The 19,094-nt window shown below is 38.6% G+C and overlaps 1 protein-coding gene across 9 annotated transcripts in view; it reads right to left on the bottom strand.

Annotated features, from left to right (window-relative positions):
* Window positions 1–19,094, bottom strand: part of TRIM2 (tripartite motif containing 2) — a 90,983-nt gene that overhangs the window by 5,871 nt on the left and 66,018 nt on the right. For all 9 annotated transcript variants that reach the window (XM_026847547.1, XM_026847543.1, XM_026847550.1 and 6 more), the window contains 4 exons: window positions 12,251–12,354; window positions 10,801–10,968; window positions 4,339–4,507; window positions 2,632–2,702 (listed from right to left, as the gene is read on the bottom strand). In XM_026847547.1, coding sequence (XP_026703348.1) covers window positions 2,632–2,702; window positions 4,339–4,507; window positions 10,801–10,968; window positions 12,251–12,354 — 512 coding nt within the window. The remainder of the gene's footprint in view (window positions 1–2,631; window positions 2,703–4,338; window positions 4,508–10,800; window positions 10,969–12,250; window positions 12,355–19,094) is intronic.

The raw sequence follows: 19,094 nt of genomic DNA, 5'->3' as shown, positions 1-19,094 counted from the left end.
CTCGAACACATCTGCAGCTTGTGCGTCTTGAATGAAGAAGTGCTGAGTGCAGATAAGGCACTGGGAGTCAGCCCTACAGAAACACAACTGAGCAGATGCACTCTTCTCTGATTTTCATAATCTAACATATACTGAGAACCATGGCATGATGGCATGCTGCTCTCTGTATAGACAGCTCAGCAACTGAATTCTCTGTGATGGTAACAGGTTTAGACAGCAGAAAGATGGTACTGATCAATAACTATTCTGTCAAGTGACCTGGATGCGCCAGTGGGACCAAGTGAGATACAGGATATGTCATTTGCATAGCCCCATAGCCATCTCTATTTATTTTGGTCCATCTTGGACCCAGGCCCAGCTGTGCCACAAGGTCCAACGGTGTTCTTAGAGACAGGTCATGGCTTGCACAAGAAAATGCAAAAACCTGACAAATGCCAAATGCACGCTGAAGTGCTAATAAGATGTGGAAGATGTGAGGAAATCATCCTATCCTTGAGCACCTACAGCGAACAGAGGAAAAACATTTGGGGGAGGAAATTAATGAGGTATCATGCTGGTGCCTCAGATGATTAAAGAAAATAGAAAAAAAATCAACTGATAAAAAGACCAGGCAAAGATTTATTGCTCTCTCCCTGGGTTAAAATGGAGATTGTGAGTGGCTGAATGAGAGAGAAGCCTACATTGAGTAGGATTTTACATAGAAGATGCCTGACAGAAGGAACGTGATTGAAGGTTAATGGGGGAGGAGGGATAATGTTGCCGAGTGAGGATGTTTAATTCAAGACACTGGTGGCAGTAAGAGTCTTTGGGACCCATAAGAGTGAAATTCATTTATAAATTTATTTATTATTTAAAACAAAATGTACTTTCTGCTCTTTTCCCCACCATCTAGCAAAAGATAACAGCATCACCTATATTATAAATTACTCTTTAGAGTGTCAACAATTTATCTGTACCAATTTAGAGAACACTACAAAAATAAGAATCTTTTCTAGTTGGTACCAAATTGTAACAAATAACATTTTTATCCTATTGAGTCACACCAGAGACAGTCAGGAACACTCTGTTCTCATTAGGAATGCAATAATTATACATTCACTAAGATGCCACACTTCTTACATCTCTTCAATTGCTTTTTTTCATTTCAGTTTGCCCTTGTTAACTTTCTCCAGGCATTCTTGTTACCACAGCAAGCCCTGCTGGTGGAGGGGTAATTTATGGAGTCGAAGGCCTCCTGCTGCTAAACCACATAAATAATATGCTTTAGGGCTCCTGCAGCAGTCTTGGTTTCTTTGTTGTAATCCAAACCACGAGTTGCTACTTCCTCTCTAATTCCAAAAGGATACAAGAACAAGGTCACTATTCAAAAGCTAGATGATTCAGCAGCGCTCACGACATGAGGGTGTCTATGCTCAGACAGTGATTTCCTATTTCAGGTGAATGTGTAAGATTCATCATTTTAGTTATGAACACTGAAGAACTAGACTGAGGATTTATCTTTGTGTTCAGTCAGAACAGGCAGCCATTAGGTAAAATCTCAGGGATTTCACCAGTGCCTGGGACCCACACACATGGCCTGAGAACGCAGGTAGAAGAGCGTTCCGCTTCCCCTGTCCTCTGCTGCTGCTGTTGAGGGAGTGAAAAAGAGCATGGAAAGTGACTGAAAGGGGATGTTCTGGCCTGGAAATAAACATGGCTAGGTGAGCAATTCCTGAAATGGCCTGTAGCTCCTTCATATACATTTTCCACCGCATGACACCTCAGCATGTATCCTTGTTTTGGTTTATTATTGGGACAAACAAATACACCACCCTATCTTACCATGACTGTTTAACAGGCCATGAGTCAAGACTTTACATGGGTGTAAAGACTAGTGACCAGTTCTGCCCAGTGCAGAAGGTACAGGATGAAAACCCATGGTCTGTGTTACACAGCTGTTAAGGGTATCACATTGCAAATGGATCCAGTAATCTTAAAGGGTTTAGGATATTAAAAGTATAAATAAGGAGATATACACATATATATATATATATATATATATATGTGTATAAATAAGGAGAGATATATATATATTTATACCTATATATATTTTTATTTACATACCTATATATAGGTGTGTGTATATATATATATCTATATATATCTCTCTAAATACACCCCCTCCCTATATATATGTACACCTATATAGGTATATTTAGGTATACTTAATATAAATATAAGTATTTATAAATATATAGGTATAAAAATATATCTAGGTATAAATAAGGATATATAAAGATATATAAAACTGCTTTTACTGGGAAGTTCAAAAACAGTTACCAGACTTACTTAAAATAGGAAAGAATATAGGGTAAATAACAGTGTTGGCAGAGAGCTAATAAAAATATCTAAATTGATATTATTTATCTCAGGTACAACTTACGCTTAAGCAGTTGAACTAGAGAACATTATAGTGGCACCAAAGGCAATAGATTATACCTCTACTGCATGCAAATGTCCTGAATGTGCAGTCCTTGTATCAGACCTCATACATATAGTGTGATCTCTTTGTTTTTAACAATAATTTACATTCCCCAAGAAAGCACCATGATAGAATAAAAAGCTTTCCAAGTTGCCATTAATTGATAGTACCTTGACAGAATGGTTATGAAAATCTGTAATGATAATTTCATTGTTGCTGTTTACAGCTGCAAAATGAGGACCTGCAAAGCAGAAGAAGAAGAAAAAAAAATAACCACTAAATCAAAAAGTTTGCTTATATACAAAAAATTAATTCAGCCTGCCAGAATATTATATTTGGCTTCTAAGCAATAACAGTCAAATTAGGGATATCAATTTCAAATTCAGAGTAATTTAATTTCCTGTTTTAAAAAGCTCAGCATGCCTTTTTGTAAACACAAATAATCTCTTTTTCAACCAGTTGTCATCTAATGGTATCAAAAAGCATTATTCTTTCCTTCCTCTCTCATGTACAGATGACTATGTAGATATTTATGTGCTTATTAAGAATACAAAACGTAGTGTTTAGGCATAAAGTTGTGTATACACTGAAAACAGTTCTCAAAAATGTTCCTGTAAATCTTAATTGAAATCTATGCTTTGTGTGCTCACTTCTTACAAGCATTTGAGCAAACAAGTTTTAGGATAAATACAAAAGTTACTAAGAAGTACACTGGCAGGGAAAAAAAAAAGTGCATTTTTTGCATTACTTTGTGTATTGAAGTATGTTCTAGCTTGAAAACAGGCAAGTACCTGAATCAAAGTACTTGGTGTCATTCTGAGGTATTCTGTTATTAAACAGAACAGAACTCCGTTTCAATTTTCACACTGCGTCAGTGTAAACGATAAAAAGGGTGAAGACCTTTACACTGAAAACATTGTAGTGACGATTCACCTGTTTCACCTACCCTAGCACCAAGATGTGATACATTTCTCAAATGCAGTTACAGAGTATTTGCACGTGTATCTTCAGGGTGTATTCTTACAAAAATTTTATAATTAAAGACGTTGGACATACTCAGAAAATTTAGCTGTGTTAGAGCCAAAGCTCTCATAAACTATATATATGGCACTTCTGCCATAAGACATTGCAAGAGATCTCAAGTAAGATAAAAGCAGTTATACCACTGATGCTATTTCTCTCTTGTGCTGTGAACCAGTCAGAGCATCAGACTAATCTGTAACTACTTATTCAGAGTGACCCAACACCTGCAAATGTAATTTGGCATCTTCATTTCAAATTTTGAAAGAACAGCTATTCACTCAAAATATATGTTTGGTTTTTTAAACTTAATAGCATGTTCTAATTGAAAGACACCATGTGCAAGCAGTCAGTTGAAATAAGTGGCAATTTCCCCAAACTGGCATTTTCCATTTGCATAACTGTGTCTTCCTGATCTCAGTCTTAACACTATGCCATTACACTAATTTTCTAATGTGTGGGTAATACCACTTAGGGCATTGCTTAACATGTATCTGATCATTGGAAACACAAAGCATGGTGTTTGAGTTGATTATTGTGAACAGCTGAGTGTGGGCATTACTAGGCATTTATAAATACTAGTTAAGATCAGTCTCTTTTGGGTCACTGCTGAAATGCTTCCAGGCACAGAGAGGTAGATAAAACAATCTGGTCACAGCTACATTTTCAGAACAAATGTTGAAGTCTTCCTGACCAATTAAACAAATGGTGAAGTGAATAGGAGCTGTATGTTTAGTATAACATTTCCCCCACAGGAAAAACAAGTAGGATATAGCATCTTCAACATGCTCAAACATCATGCAAATATGAGCAGAAGAGGCAAGAAAAGGGGATTTACATATTACCATCAAGTGTACCTGCAAACTGCTTGTCACCGTTTCCTCGACTACCAAACCTGGTGACTATTTTCCCATTCGGCTGGAAGATGAAGACACAGCATGCTTTATTGTCCACTACGATGATGTGTCCATTACGATCCACAGAAACACCTTTAGGGCCCATAAGCTTTCCAGATCCAATTTTGGCCTAAAAGGGAAAACACAAACCAAGAAAATACATTGGTACGATAGAAATAATTTAGTACAGTTCAAAGATTGTATTACAGCACAGAGCAGGACGGAGAGACATTTTTGTCATCAAAAGTTTCCAAGAGAAAAATGATCATTTTTACCAGCTCTTATTGTGTACTTCATAATTTTTTGTTCACCTGAAAACAAAGAATTTCTGTATGTCCTTTCTGAAGTGGAACATTTGCCATCTCAACAACTGAGTCCACATATACAACTCAGGAGAAACAACATCAGATTTGTTCGTCTTGAGAATATACAGCATCTGTCAGAATCCATCACAAATGGCTGTATAGCCAGCACTAGCGTACCACCAGGATAGGCCGAGAGGCATAAAGGACTTCTGCCTCCCCTTGTATACTATTCCCAAGTGGACCAACCACCCGGTTACGGACTGGGAAATACACCTTTACAACTGCCTGCTATATTGAAAGAGTCAGAGAGCACTCTCGGAGCATCAGAGCTGGGTGAGATGTAGGCTATCATGTCCTCTGCTGCCTTTCTTGGGTGAGTTAGATGCCATGAAACTTCTGAGTGCTCTTGGAAAGAATTTGAGCAGAGCTAAAGCTTAGGCTAGCCTCTGTATCTTCCACCAGATCCATGTGGGATTGCTTCACTTGCTGCTTAGATACAAGGTCAGCTGAAACCTGCAAAGAGATAGGACTGTGCTGCCAAACAGCAAATAAAGTAATCTTTGAAACACTAAGCAAATCAAAGCTTGCTCCTGTCTTAGGTAAATAAAATCATTTCCATCACTTTAAATAGCCCTTGTGACTACCAAAAACATCTGCTAGCATAATCAGCAACAGGAGGGGAATTGTATACAATATGAAATAATGTATACAATGAAAACCTTCAGTGGAGATCAGGTGGATCTCACACACAGTGAATTATTTGGAAAGGCTAGAGAGCTGTCTAAATAAATCAGAAATCTGGTAGCATTCTTTAGTAGGATCAAAAAGAAGGGGATTTGAGGGGATCTATGCAACAGCATCCTATCCAGCCCAGAACAAGCAGAAATTGAGGCAAAGCCTTCCAAGAACCTATGAGTTACCTGGGCATATACCCAAGAAGATTCTAGGATCACCTTGCAACCCATTTCACATTTTTCACCATTCTGCTCTGTTTTCAGGCAGAGATTCTAGAAACTGGTTTAATCTACATAAAATCAGTTAAGCTTTAACGTTTCAGTTAAAAAAAAATATAAAAATACCACCTAATTGTTTGGGAGGTTTATTGTTGGAATGCAGCAATTTGCTTTCTCTTTTTTTGTTGTTTTTTTGTTTAAAAATGATGGACAGTTATCTAGGATTGTTCCAGAAGTCTGGTCTCCTACCAGTCTCTTTACTGTGTTGGACAAGCAATCCACCGAACAGGCTCTTTTGAAATTATGAATCCCTGAACTTTCAGATCCTGTAGTAATTTGTAAGACACATCCTACAAACTGCGGTCCATCTCCTTGGTGGAGAACATAATTTCCTGTTTCTATCAAAAATTCAGTGAAATAGATACCAAGATATTAGTCTTCTTTATGAAACAAGACAATTCTTTACCTCACTGCCTTTACAGGGGGGGACAGATCACCACCTACAAGCAACAATGCTTCTGACTTCTCTGCCCCTCTCCCCTCCCTCCTGCAAGTGGTGAGGAGTAGTTGAAGCTCTGTTAGTCTGTGACTATCAAAGTGGGACAGGTTACAGAGCATGAAGAAGATCCATTACCTAACTCACTTCTCTCAATTCCCTAATGTTTTCAAAGCGAACAACCATGTTACTGTCTAAAGGAGCTCAACTACCCTTAGTAAGCCCCATGCGCCTATTCCGTGGTACATTCTCATGGGTGGGGTTGCAGGTAAAAATAGGAGCCATCTAAAAATAAAGTCATATATGTTCCCTGAGGCTGTCTGGTACAAAGTCATCAACACAACTAAATCACCTCTTTCGGTCTCAAAGAAAACTCCAGGGAAAGTCTTGTAGCTTCAAGACTATGCTTAGCCAACATGCAATGATCATGTGTCTGGTTTACCTTCAGGTACATATGCTGTTATAAATTGCTAAATATTTAGGCAAAATCCACCTAATTAAATCATGCAAAAGTATCCCCAGGGAAAACTATTAAAAATTACTTTGTGTTCACCAGAGGAAAGATGTGAGCACACCTACAAAATGTATTCAGGTTTTCATAACAACAAAGAAGCAAAAACATAAACCAAATGCAAATCAGTAGATTTATTTCCTTTGGGGTCATTAAGTCATATTCCCTTCTTTCCTCTGGAATGTCTGTGCGTTTGCCTGCTTTTGCACTGCACCATGTCCTTACCATCTTTCCAGGATTCCTATGGAAAAGTGACTCAGACTCATGAGTACAGTGTCTTCCTGCCCATATAAATACATATGAAAAAAAATTAATAAGTCACGTACTACATTAATGGGCACTCAGTGCTGAGAAGAGTATAAAAATCGCTATTCTTGGGCCAGGATTTAAAATATAATTTGCAGGCAGCAATAAATTATGCCCAGCTAGGGTTTGCAATGCTTATTAGTAAAAATCTCTGTTTCCAGTTTAGATCAAAATATGCTGATGACACATTACTGGGTCTGGCTGAACATATGCTTTGTATATTTTTATTTTAGAAGGTTTCTTAGAATTATAGGTTTGATTATTTAGAACAGAACATTATGAAACCCAGTCACTCCTGTTAAGTGTATGAATGGAAGTATTTTGAGGCTTTTCTGCCATTAGAAATGAATAAAGTATAATGAATCATCTGAACCCTTAATACAAATAATGTGTTTAGTTGAATTCAGTCAAGGACATTATGTCCCTTATTTTATAGGCTGTTATGAATTTAGACTGGTTTTCAAATATGTGTTTATAAAGCCACCCTACCCGGGTGGAAAATATTCTACTGTGGGATATTCCTGGAAGTAAAAAAATCAGCTAGCCTATATAAAAATGTATGCAGACTTTTCCACTGTAGAAGTAAGTGTGTTAGGGTTTTAAGTTTAACTCCACCAATCTTGTTGCCTGAAAGGTTCACGATTGTCAGGAATTAATTTACAGACTTTCAATATACCATCTTTTCCTGTTTGAGAACTTCCCTAATACGGAAATACAATTTTGTCACACATTGCAATGTCACAAAATAAAAGAATTTATCACTCACCTGACTGTGTGACCATTAAACCACACTCCACAGAACTATTCCTATCTGAACATGCAACCAGCTTGAAGCAGATCCCTTAATTCTACTAATGAGACAAGAAAAAAAGAAAATTCTGCCAGAAAAAATGTTTCCTTTCATCTTTTCTGACTCATCTAAACTTGATCTTGACTTGCAGCCCTGTTTGGCTGATAACAAGCTATCTTAGATACAACCCTTCAAGACTAGAAAGTAATTCTCTCCTCAGAGGACCAAGAGGCCAAGACTCTTGGCCCTGTTCTCCAGTTCCTTCACTAGGTTTGAACCTCACCACTGGCACAGAAGCTGCTTCAGCATGCGTTCTCTCTTTAGCCTAGAAATGTGTTTTCTATAGCAGTTTTCTTAAGCAATTTCAGAGTAATTTACAGAGGAAGCCAGCACCATTATCAGCCTTTTATGGATGAGGAAAATAAAGCACTGGGAAGTGAAATGGAAAATCACTAGTCACTTGTGAGACCCGTGGCATAGCCAGAAATGGAAGCCCCAGTTCCTAAGACCCTATCTGAGGCTTTATAGTTCAGAGGATAACACAGCCTTTGATTTTAAGAGACTCATGTTTTGGTGTAACCTTAGATTAGGGTTTGTCCACCTCTGCATTATGCAAGTTTTACAGCCTTGAGAAAATTGAGTTCTGTCTCTGTTGCTACCAAGTGACAGAGGAAGGTGACGCTTTTCTGCCTGGCAGTGGAGGTTGCTGGGGTGAGTCAGGCCAGTGCTGTCATCAGGGAGATGCCTGGGCCTGGCTGCAGGGGAAATTTGCCTTCTGGCTCACATGACTACTAAAATGCCGCTAAGGGAGAGTAAGTGTAAGTAAATACAGAAAGAAGGGGACAACAACAAAAATGGTTAGATTAAGTTCAAAACAGCCCCCTGATAATGCTGAATTAACAACTAGCAGACCACCTGCATCAGAGCTCATACAAAATGACTTGCAGGCACAGTCCTTTGAAGGGAAACACCATTATCCCTTTAACTGTCTCTCTGTGTATTTTAGCAAGCATTGCCCAATTTAATCTGACAACCCCCCTGTAAGAATTGCCATTGCCAACACATAAGAAATTACAAGGCTTTATCCAGATTCCCACAGGCTAGATCTGTTATACCCATGTCCTGTGCTTCAACTATATGATTATGCCTGTCCTCCATAGATAAAATGCTTCTACAAACATTTGTATATATTCCTCTCATAAATATAGCCTGTTGCATTCAATCTAAAAATAGTGGTTTATATCACTGATGTTTCATTTCTTATTTAATCAGTCTAGTCCCAAAAACTATAAAGTCCAATGCATTAACCTGTATTAACCACACAAACATTGCCAACTTCACATAGCTCTTGCAAGCCAACAAACTCTTTGACTAAAAACAAAGCTAGGCTCCACATCAGAGGAACTAATACCTTAATAATTAATTTTTTTCAATACCCATCTCCCTGCTAGTAGTCTATAGCACATAGGGTCCTGGCTTCTCCAGAGTCATGGCTTTTTCCTCCAGAGCTGGCACCATCTGAAATGCTGGATTTACAGCATGTCTTCAGAAAGAAAGAAAATGAGCCCTCCATGCTCTGCATCCTGATCAAGCCGGTTCACATTAAAGATGTTAATAATTATTTAAAACACACATAAATTACTCAGAGTATTTGGATTCTTAACTAAATTACATCTTCATTTGGTGTCTTCATTCAAGGACTCCAGGCCAAAACCAAGGTTTTCCTGTGTAGCTGTATTTTCAAAACTGCTTTACAAGGAAAATCACATACTCTCTGCAAATGCAAGTAATTTGTAATTTTTTAACACTTGCATTGCATATCAGTATGGTTTTATTTTAGTTTCAAGTCTACACTGGATCTGTATACATTTAGAAGCGTACATGTCTGTTTCCCAGATGGAGGTCACTGAGGACTATGCAAGCACAGTTGCCTATTTGCTGTAGCATTTGTCACTTTGCAAAGACCACTCAAATGAAGGCCATTTCTTGGTACACACGAGAGCAGCTCAGAACCTGAGATTTTTGGTCATTAGATTTCCAGAAAATTTGGCAAACAGGCCATTTTCTCTGAAATGAAGGACTCTAGAACTAAGAAACTATGGTAGAAATTTCTCTGCATGTCCTTTATCTCACTGAACAGTGCATACTCCTTAACCTCAGCTACAGGTGACTATTTCCAGCCTTCACTGCCAAACTCAGTAACATGCATTTAGGAAACAGCACCAGATGGAGGCAACCTTCTCTGTGGAACTGCACCAGAATCCAAGCAAATAAATATTGCAAGTTGGCAAGCATCAGTGTAGTGTAGTAGGTCCCTTCTTAGACTCCTATTTTTCACTCCTGTTTTACTCCTATTAAAGGGATCACAGTTGCTATGAAAATGAGAGGTGTGCTTTTCTCAGAACTCCTGATTTCTGAAACCTAAGACATTATTACCGGCTTTCAGTTTTTCCAGTGCACATCACTCCACCTAAAACACCTCTGTCTATGCTGTAGCACTGGAACAACATCTTGCGTTGCCCTTCCTTGCATTTATTGCCAACAGGATCACACATGAATTATACACTTGATTTGCTGATACATATGGAATAAATAGAGGAAGTCATCATCAGTCTGCTACCTTATTTTTCTCCTCCATATGTCACTGAAGAGCTTCATGTCTTCTTCACAAGTTTTTATGTCTGCCTGTGTGTACACATATATGCACACACCTTCTTGTATAATCAGAATACTAATGATAGGAAGGTTGTTGAGCTAGTCCAACTAGACTTGATTACATTAGCTGTCCTTGACTATAAATTACGGAAAGGCATCCAAGCACTTAGCACATAGAACTGTAAAATAGAATGCATTATCTCTACTTCGTATACATTAGCATCACAGCTGTGACCTCTTCCTATTAATTATACAACATGGCTGTGTCATGGGTTTCCACATCACAACAATGGAATTTGGACTAAGTAACAACCAAACTACGTCGTTTCTTGACCAAAAAAAAAGATTAATTTGCATTCCTTTGTAAGACAGAGAAAGCTCAGGAGAGTTCACATGGTAACTTGTACCTTAAATTTTCCATCTGATGAGAATATGCTAACCCATTTATTATCATAATCTGCAATAATGATGTCACCACAGGGATGCACAGCCACTCCTGTTGGCCGCTGCAACTGGCCAGGAGACCTTCCTCGTATGCCAAAACGGCTTTTGAACTGACCATCATTGGAAAATATCTGTAACAGAAAACATTCATTTTAAAATTAAGTCTGCACAATAACATGATCTATTTCTTGGAGCTTATATTTTAGCAAGTCACTAATGAACACTACAATCAGGAGAGTTAGGAACATGAAGCACTTTTACATGGTTCATATTTGAACCTAATTTAAAGGGAGGCTTCTACCTGGACTCTAACTTCAAGATAAAGAAGTTCTCTGTACTTACATTGCACTGTTTCTTCAATGATCTCAAAGTACTTTATAAACATTAATGAATTAAGCTTCACAATGTCCCTCAGCTGGAAGGAAGTGGTATTATTCCCATATTAGAAATGAGCAAACTGAGGCACTGATTCAGCCACAGTCAAACCCTAAGTTTGTAGAAAAGATAGCAATAGAAGCTAAATGAGAATTTAAAAATTTAATTATTTGACTTAGGGATAAGTACCAGGCCATTTCCTGAGAGATGCTTTAGCCACACAAAATTCAGTCCACTGGTTGTGTCCCCAGGCCAGGTAATTAGATATTGAAGTTCCTCTAAGTGACTGCAAATTGCGAAGTGTGAGGGTGCTGATGAATATTTGACTCCGTCTCTTTGAAAATGCCTGGAAACAAGTTCTTACTGCATATGGCTTGCTGGTTCTGGCATACTGAAGAACAAGCCGTGCACTGCTGCCTTGTTCATTGCTACCACATGGGCAGCCTGAAGACTGATGACAAATTGTTAATGGTAAAAAAGATACATGGCAAGCAAAAGAAAAAACACAGCTTGATTTTCACACAGATTACAGAAGCCAGTAAGTCATGAGTGTCAGGGGTGCTACCACAAAAAAGATTTGATCGTAATATCAGACAGAAAAGTCAATTAAGTAGACTAAAAGCCATTTGAAAATGACAAATACATGTTTATTTTTGTATTTGCTTAAAAAATTACATTTGTGGCACCTTGCCCTAGATATGTATTTGGAAACATGGAATGACAAATTTACAATGTAAAATGATATTTACAAAAAGGCATTTTTCCAGATTATTGCACCACTTGTTTTCTTCATTCATTGCCAAACATCATAAGGAAGGGAAATAAACTCTGATATACATACTAGATAGAGTGTAGATCTGAAAAAGATAGCTGTAGGTCAAGAAGACGAAATGATAATGGATGATAAAGAAGTTGAGCTTCCTCTGTATTTTCTGTATTTGCTTGAACTGTACAAAATGTGTCTGTCCTGGAGTACAAAGAAGGCAAAGGTGTGGGTTGGGGAAGAAAAGCTAAATATTTGAAGAGGAATACACATACCTGCACACACTGGTTGTTACTGTCTGCTATTAATATTTTTCCATTTGTAGATGCAGCTACACCTTGAAGATTTGTAAATTCCCCTTTGTTTCTTCCTTTGGTGCCTAAAATTGACAACAGAGCATATAAGAAATCAGGTTAGACAGGACTAATCAGTTAGGACCTGAATGCCAACACATGCATTCATTACATCCTTGATCTATAGATTTCTATTTGAAGAGTTCTTATCACTGCTACAAATTCAAACAACCATCTCAGTATCAGATCCACAATTCTAAGTTCAAGAAGGGATTGTTCTTATTCTTTGGCATGTATGCCATCTAAATCCCCATCAATGTAATTACCTCTTTGGCCTTCAGTGTTCACAGTTTGCTTCTTGCATGAGCGAACTAGTAAAATGTTTTCTCATAGTGATGGACTTTTTTTTAAATTGTGGATTTTTATTCAACTGAGAAGTCAATGAAAGGGGTAGTACTGTGGGAACATACAGACAGAGGCTAAGATAGGAACCTGGACAGATGACAATTAGCTATTTCTCTTCGGTGAATTCACAAGTTGAGATAAAACATATCAGTGATCACTTTGGATGGGGCCATTTCAAGACAAGGAAGTTTCCTATTCACTCATACACAGTTTTCAGTCATAGGCTTTAAAAACTGTCTTAGAAGGGAAATGCAGATGAAGAACTGGTTTTGAATGACTGGGACACATGGACCAATGAAGACCAACACCTGGAGACTGACTGCTTCTGCAAAGACCTTAGATTGTTCTAATAAAACAGTGCACACACACAGAGACGCCATTTTTACCCAGGACAAATGTAGTAGAGATTTATATAGAACTGTAAGTGTTGTCCCCAGTGGCTTAAGGGGATAAGGAGATGTAAAATGTCAAGTTTTTGCAGACGTTCATTAAGTTTAGGTGCCTCATTACTTAGATGTTTGTTCTGAGATATTCCAAGGCAAGTCACAGAGCAAACTGATGTCTTTAAAAGGTCAACCCTAAAGTGGCTGGTTCAAATTACATCTGGAGCACAGGAACAGTATCCAAATTCCTGCTTTGTAAAGGAAGCTCATGGGTCTTTAGACAAGACTGCAGTTATGATCTTGGACCCCAAGGTTATTCATAATGAATGAATGGATTTTGAAACAAAAAGACTTTATAAGCTGTTCCTTCCAAGGCTTGGATGCAGTGCTATTTTTCCTCGTGAAGTATTTTTACAAGCATTCACTGGCTGTATATCAGACATTAATTGGTTTCAATATATGGTTTTAACTGAAAAACTTGCATTTTGTTTTAGTCAGTCCAAAATATCCTGGAGCTCAGTGATTAAAACTGTTCTGACTGTGATGCCCAAGGGAAGAGATACATATTAGCTCTAATTTGTATCTAGCTTTCATTAGGGATGTGTATTCTCTTAACCCTTCTTTCTGCTGTGGTGATGGCTGTGGGATGCATATTTCCTGTCACTGGCTAACAAATAACATTTAATTCCTCTGCACTTGGTGCTGCGAGGATGTCTCTTTGTTTCAAGGCTTTTTTCTTGAACTCCATATGCTTCATTCTCTAAACAAGGCAAAAACTTCTCAACTTCTGTGCTGCAAGGGGAAAGTACATATTCAGGGAATAGTGAGTTACACACCAATTACATTACCCACATTTGAGCCATTTCTGTGTGTTCTTTTAATGAGCAGTGCCTGAGGGATGCATGCCGTAATTTTTTTTCCACCATATGCTAATGATAAGTTTCCTTTTTGCCTTTTAGCTGAAGAGAATGGATGAAAAGGGAGAAACATTCCTTTTACTACTGAGAGTAAAGGGAAAACATTTGCTGGAAAAGAGGAGGCGTAAGCTAGAGCATCTGGAACCAACTAGCACAAACTTTATGGAATGTATGTTCTTTATCCTTAGAAAAAATGTTCTTGAAAGTCAAGGAATTTAATTTTTAAAGATAAGAGAGCCCTATATAAAGAGTTACTCAGAGTGTTCTTCAGTGGGACCTTGTAAACATACATCAAAGGAAAAATAGAAGAAATTACCCAGGAATGCCATAGTCATATTTCACAGTAAGTTTAAGAAATAGTAATTTATTAGCACAACGTGCAGATGAAATTCAGCTCTATGCAGCATCCTTGTATATAGCTTTGTGGCTGTTAAACCCATCACATCGGTCCTTATTTGCACACAGTCCCCCTCTGCAGTGGCACAAACTCTTCTGAAGAAGCAAGCTGAGGTTAGTGAAACACAGCTGATTTCCTAACTTACGTTGAAGAGGAAAACAGGTAACTCTGAACTTTCTGATTTGAATAATTCAGTAGGCCAGCAAAGACCTGAATCCAAGCATTGGCAGTGGCAGCAGTTCAATGAGAGGAAGGCTTGTGGTAAAGCATTTCAGCCTCTGGAAAAGCAGGCTCCTGCAGCTGGCTCTGTAATACCAGATGATAGCTCCCTCCTCTAAGTAGAGGTTCCTGCCTTATAAACATACCTGCCTAGAGAGAGTCTTCAGAAAATCCTTTACTGCAAGATACCACCCTTCTGTATCAAGGCACCCCATGATTTGTCTCTCTTCTCTCAGTCACGGGCAATCACCCATCACTCCTTTGCCTAGGAAGGCACCAACATTTCAAATCCACAGGGATGGAACCAGAGGACGGTTGTGGGATTCTCATTCCAGTGTTTCCCAAGCAGCCTGGTTTAGAGATGAAAGCCAGCATCTTTTGTGCCTGTCTGCCCAGCCTTACCTCCCTCTTGTTCTGAGCTACTGTGGGGCACAGAGGAGGGAAAGACATTTTACTGCAACTTCTGTGCCAAGCTGCTGAGGATTGGGAGAGGACAGCAGAGTTTTCAAAGGGGGAAGGCTGAACAGTTATTAGGAAGAAGATCTGTGGCCTGTGGAATAGCTCCTTTTATATCATCCTTGTATACAGATAATAAATAATCAGATTTGCCTTAGCCCCATCTAATTCCTTCTGGTATTTGAAGCATAGCCTGCAGAAACCAATTAATTTAGCTTTGAAGATATGCTTTCATCAAAAAAAAATCTGGTTTTAGCTCAAGACAATCTAGCACACACAAAATGCTTCATAATTTCAATCTTTTATTCTTGCACAATAGAGGTCAGATTGAATGTCACCAAAAAAGAAGGAAAAAAAGTATCTAAAAGCCCATTAACATCACAGGAGATGTTAAAAATTACATCATGTAACTGCAATAAGAATCTGTTGTAAGTGATGGGCATCTGGACAAACCTGTGGTACAATGTACATTTTTGATGCTCATAGTAATAGAAGGAGCAGTTTTTTCTTTCTAAGTTTTACTAATATGAATAAAAACCTCCTTGCTTGCTAACCTAGATTTACCAGATTCCTAAAACACAAAGAAAAACCATGTCACTGCCCTCAGCAGGAGGGAATGGATTGAGAGAGACAAAAACCTGCAGAAAGATTACAGATTAATGGGGAGACTTTAGAGGTTGCAAGTAGCCATAACCAGTTGTGTAAATACCATTTAGTTCCTGCCTACAGCACTTCAAACACTTCTTGGATTGTTCTCTATGTGATACTGAAAAAAAAAGGATAAACCTAAACAGCATGAAAAGGTCTAAATAGACAGGTATCAAGGAGTTTTCTTGTTCCCTAGCTTCATTTCTTTATTCCTCAATTATGAGGATGTAATACCCTCTCTCATAATAGATACAGCTCAAACACAAAAGGCTTTGCAGTAAAACTGCACCAAATCAGATTGTTAAGAAGCTATGTGCTTATTGTAAAATAAATTCCAGCGTTTTTAATCCAAGTTCCCATGCAAATTTCTGTTTTAAAATCAATCAGTCTGTTGGATGCAGGCACACAATGTTTGTAACCTTTCAAGAGGAATGAATAATTCAGTAGGAACTCTGGCAGATACTCCCACACACTGTCAGTAGTAAAGTTTGGGCTGATTTGTATTAATTTACTTTACAGAGCATCTGTCCCTAAAAGCTTGGCCAAGACCACCTCCAAGCCTTGCTTGTGCAGCAGAGCCCCTGCCACCACAGCTATGTATGCACAAATCCTAGGGGCAGGTACAACTCAGAAGCAGCCCTTTGCTAGTACAGCAGCAAGACCACAAATAACATGACTTGAACCAAGACCAGGTCTCTGTTGCCAGGACATCAGATCCACACTGGGGATTTTGCCAGCAACGTGATGTCAGAGTTCTTCAGCCCCTGTCCAATAAATGTATGACTGCAAAACTATGCAGTGTAGGCCTGGATTTCACACTGGCCACTGCAAAGCCATGAAGAGTTCATGACAAGCTTCAGAGGGATTTGAGCTAACAAACTGGAAAATTAAATTCTATTTCCCCATTACTAGGCGTTACTATTTCTACAGAAATATAAATGCTGTATAGAAAACATCTTGCTATTTCATACTACTTATTAATGGGTGTGTTCCAAAGGTCTGGAATAGAAAATGAAGAACACCCGATTAATGTGTGTCAGGGGAGCCTCTGAATTTCATGTATCATACTTCTGCACTACAGGGAACAACTACGCATACACATCCCTTCCTTCTCCAGTGCCCTTAGCCAGGTTGTAAATTGGTCAGGACTGGATCTTGCTGGAAAGGTAGAGAAGAGATAGGGGAATGGGGGGAAGCAGATGCTGCTTGCTACAGGGAGAAGATTTCTCTGGACCATCCATACAAGGGGGCTAACTGCAGTTGGAAAAATACGTTTTTTCAAGGTTATATGGGTACACATAGAACCCACTTGTATTGCTGTGAAAGCTCAAGAAGTATATATCTATAGGCAACCCTGTTCCTTTCAAACAGGACAATCCAATACAGAGTTTCAGGCAAAGGCCTTCAGAGAAAAATTAAAGCAGCAGCACCTGATCAATAATCCCTTTGCTTTCCCTAAGCCTGCTTTTAAACTGCACAAAAGCTATTACACAGGCCTTGTTCATGAGTTTTTATGTGGAGTAAATTCGTAACATGGCTCCTATTTGCTTTCAGCATTGATAACAGACCAGAAGACATCTACACCTAGTAAGGAAGCTGACAGAAGGTACTGCTAAAGGCACTTTTTTTTTTTTTTTTTTTTTTTGACATTAACTCTAACAGCTAAACTTAGATGCTCTGTTACATGACTGAACAGACAACAAAACATAGTCTGAGGAAATGGAAAATTGAACTTTCTACCAGAGAGCCAACTCTCCATCTGGCTGTATCTGATGCCAGTCCCAAGTATAAATAAATGAAGAGAAAAAGCAGTTGAAGTGGGAAATAGCACCACTACTGCTAAACGGCCTCAAAGAACCCAGTCACGAAAAGTGCCAGAAGAGAGTAAGTACCAAGGCATATGGCACAGCGTGGCAGAGCTAGAGCACAAGATGGGGTACTGGATAGAGTAGCTAACTGATGCCAGCCATGGCTTTTAACCCGCCTTTGGAGGACATGGGAGAGATTTACCAGGGAAGGTGGAAGTGGCTGACACTGTGAACATCCCTCACCTCCACTTACCTCTGCTCAGCATGGGTCTAAGCACAAAAGCAGGGTTATGGAAAGGAGCTTTCCCTCTTACTTTAGTGCTTTCCATTTGCAGAGGCAGCAAGAAACATCACAAAACAATTATTCTCTGGGTATCATAAGCACATTCTGGTTTTCATTTGTATAAACTAAGTACATGCTACACAGATACTGCACGGACACACTCTTAGAGGACACGCCTGTTTAAGAAATTTTTTTTTAAATGTTGAGGATATAAATTATTGAGAGAGAAAGGGAGGAAGTAAGAAATACTCTGTTCTTGCAAATAATGAATTACACGAATGTGTGAATGTGCAGTCATTAGCTTGACCTTAAAATGTCTGAATCAAACCATGTGCCATTTTAAAAGCCATGAATAACAGAATCGGCAAAAGATACAATGGAGGATTCCCCATGAACATAAGCACTTAACTGTACCAATGTTGTATTAATGCTATCTCTTTTAATACTAGCAAAAGAACAATCTCTTGCTATGAGCTGATCAATTTAGTTGTGCATAAAAGCCCATATATCAGAATATATACAAAAGCATACCCCGTATACTTGGATGCCCGTAGGAATACTACAGTATGGTTCTCCAACACAGCTGTATGAGCTTCTGGCAGGCCCATCATAAAATTTATCTTGCCCAGTTTAAAATACAAATCCAGATTTGTCCAGGGATATCAGAGGAATTCAACAGTGGGTTCAAAATAGATATGCAGTTATATTGGAAAACAGTGATAAACTTTATTTTACATTACCTCATCAACAAACGAACCAAGCCTTAACTTTCTGAAGTGAGCTGAAACTGGAACTAAATGAACTCTTCAATCCGTGAAGGCAATCCCTGTGAAAATGTCAGAAGCTCTACCTGTCTTCATTAATTCTGCATACTTTGGAAGGCTGTAAAAGTCTAGAGCATTACAGCTGCAATGGCTTAAGAGACCTTTCAGACAATGCATACGTAAGCTCACAGAAGCTCAGAGGGACATCTCTATGTAGGGTCATTCGGTGAAATGAGTGGCTGAGAACTGAGTATGTAATAGGACAAAGTATTACTCTCAGCTCAGTTTTTCAATAAAATAGCAATCCATATATCCCAAATGTGGACACTTCTGAGAGGTTTCATTAAGCAAAAGCTCTGAGACACATGTAGCTCTTGTTCTAATTCTTCTCTCTTCTTTTCTGGGGGGTTAGAGTGGTGAAGAAGGGAAGGAGGCAGAACTCCAAAATAAAGCACATGTTCATTACTGCATCACAACAGAAAGAAAGGGCACTGCAATTTCTGGAAAACATTTAAGACTTAGAGAGTTTATGGTGTGTTGGAGAGA

The sequence above is a fragment of the Athene cunicularia genome (assembly GCF_003259725.1).
Source record: "Athene cunicularia isolate RWA chromosome 4 unlocalized genomic scaffold, athCun1 chr4_part2, whole genome shotgun sequence".
NCBI classification, from domain to species: domain Eukaryota; kingdom Metazoa; phylum Chordata; class Aves; order Strigiformes; family Strigidae; genus Athene; species Athene cunicularia.
Note: the sequence above shows the minus strand (reverse complement) of the source record. Positions and strands in the feature narration are given on the sequence as shown.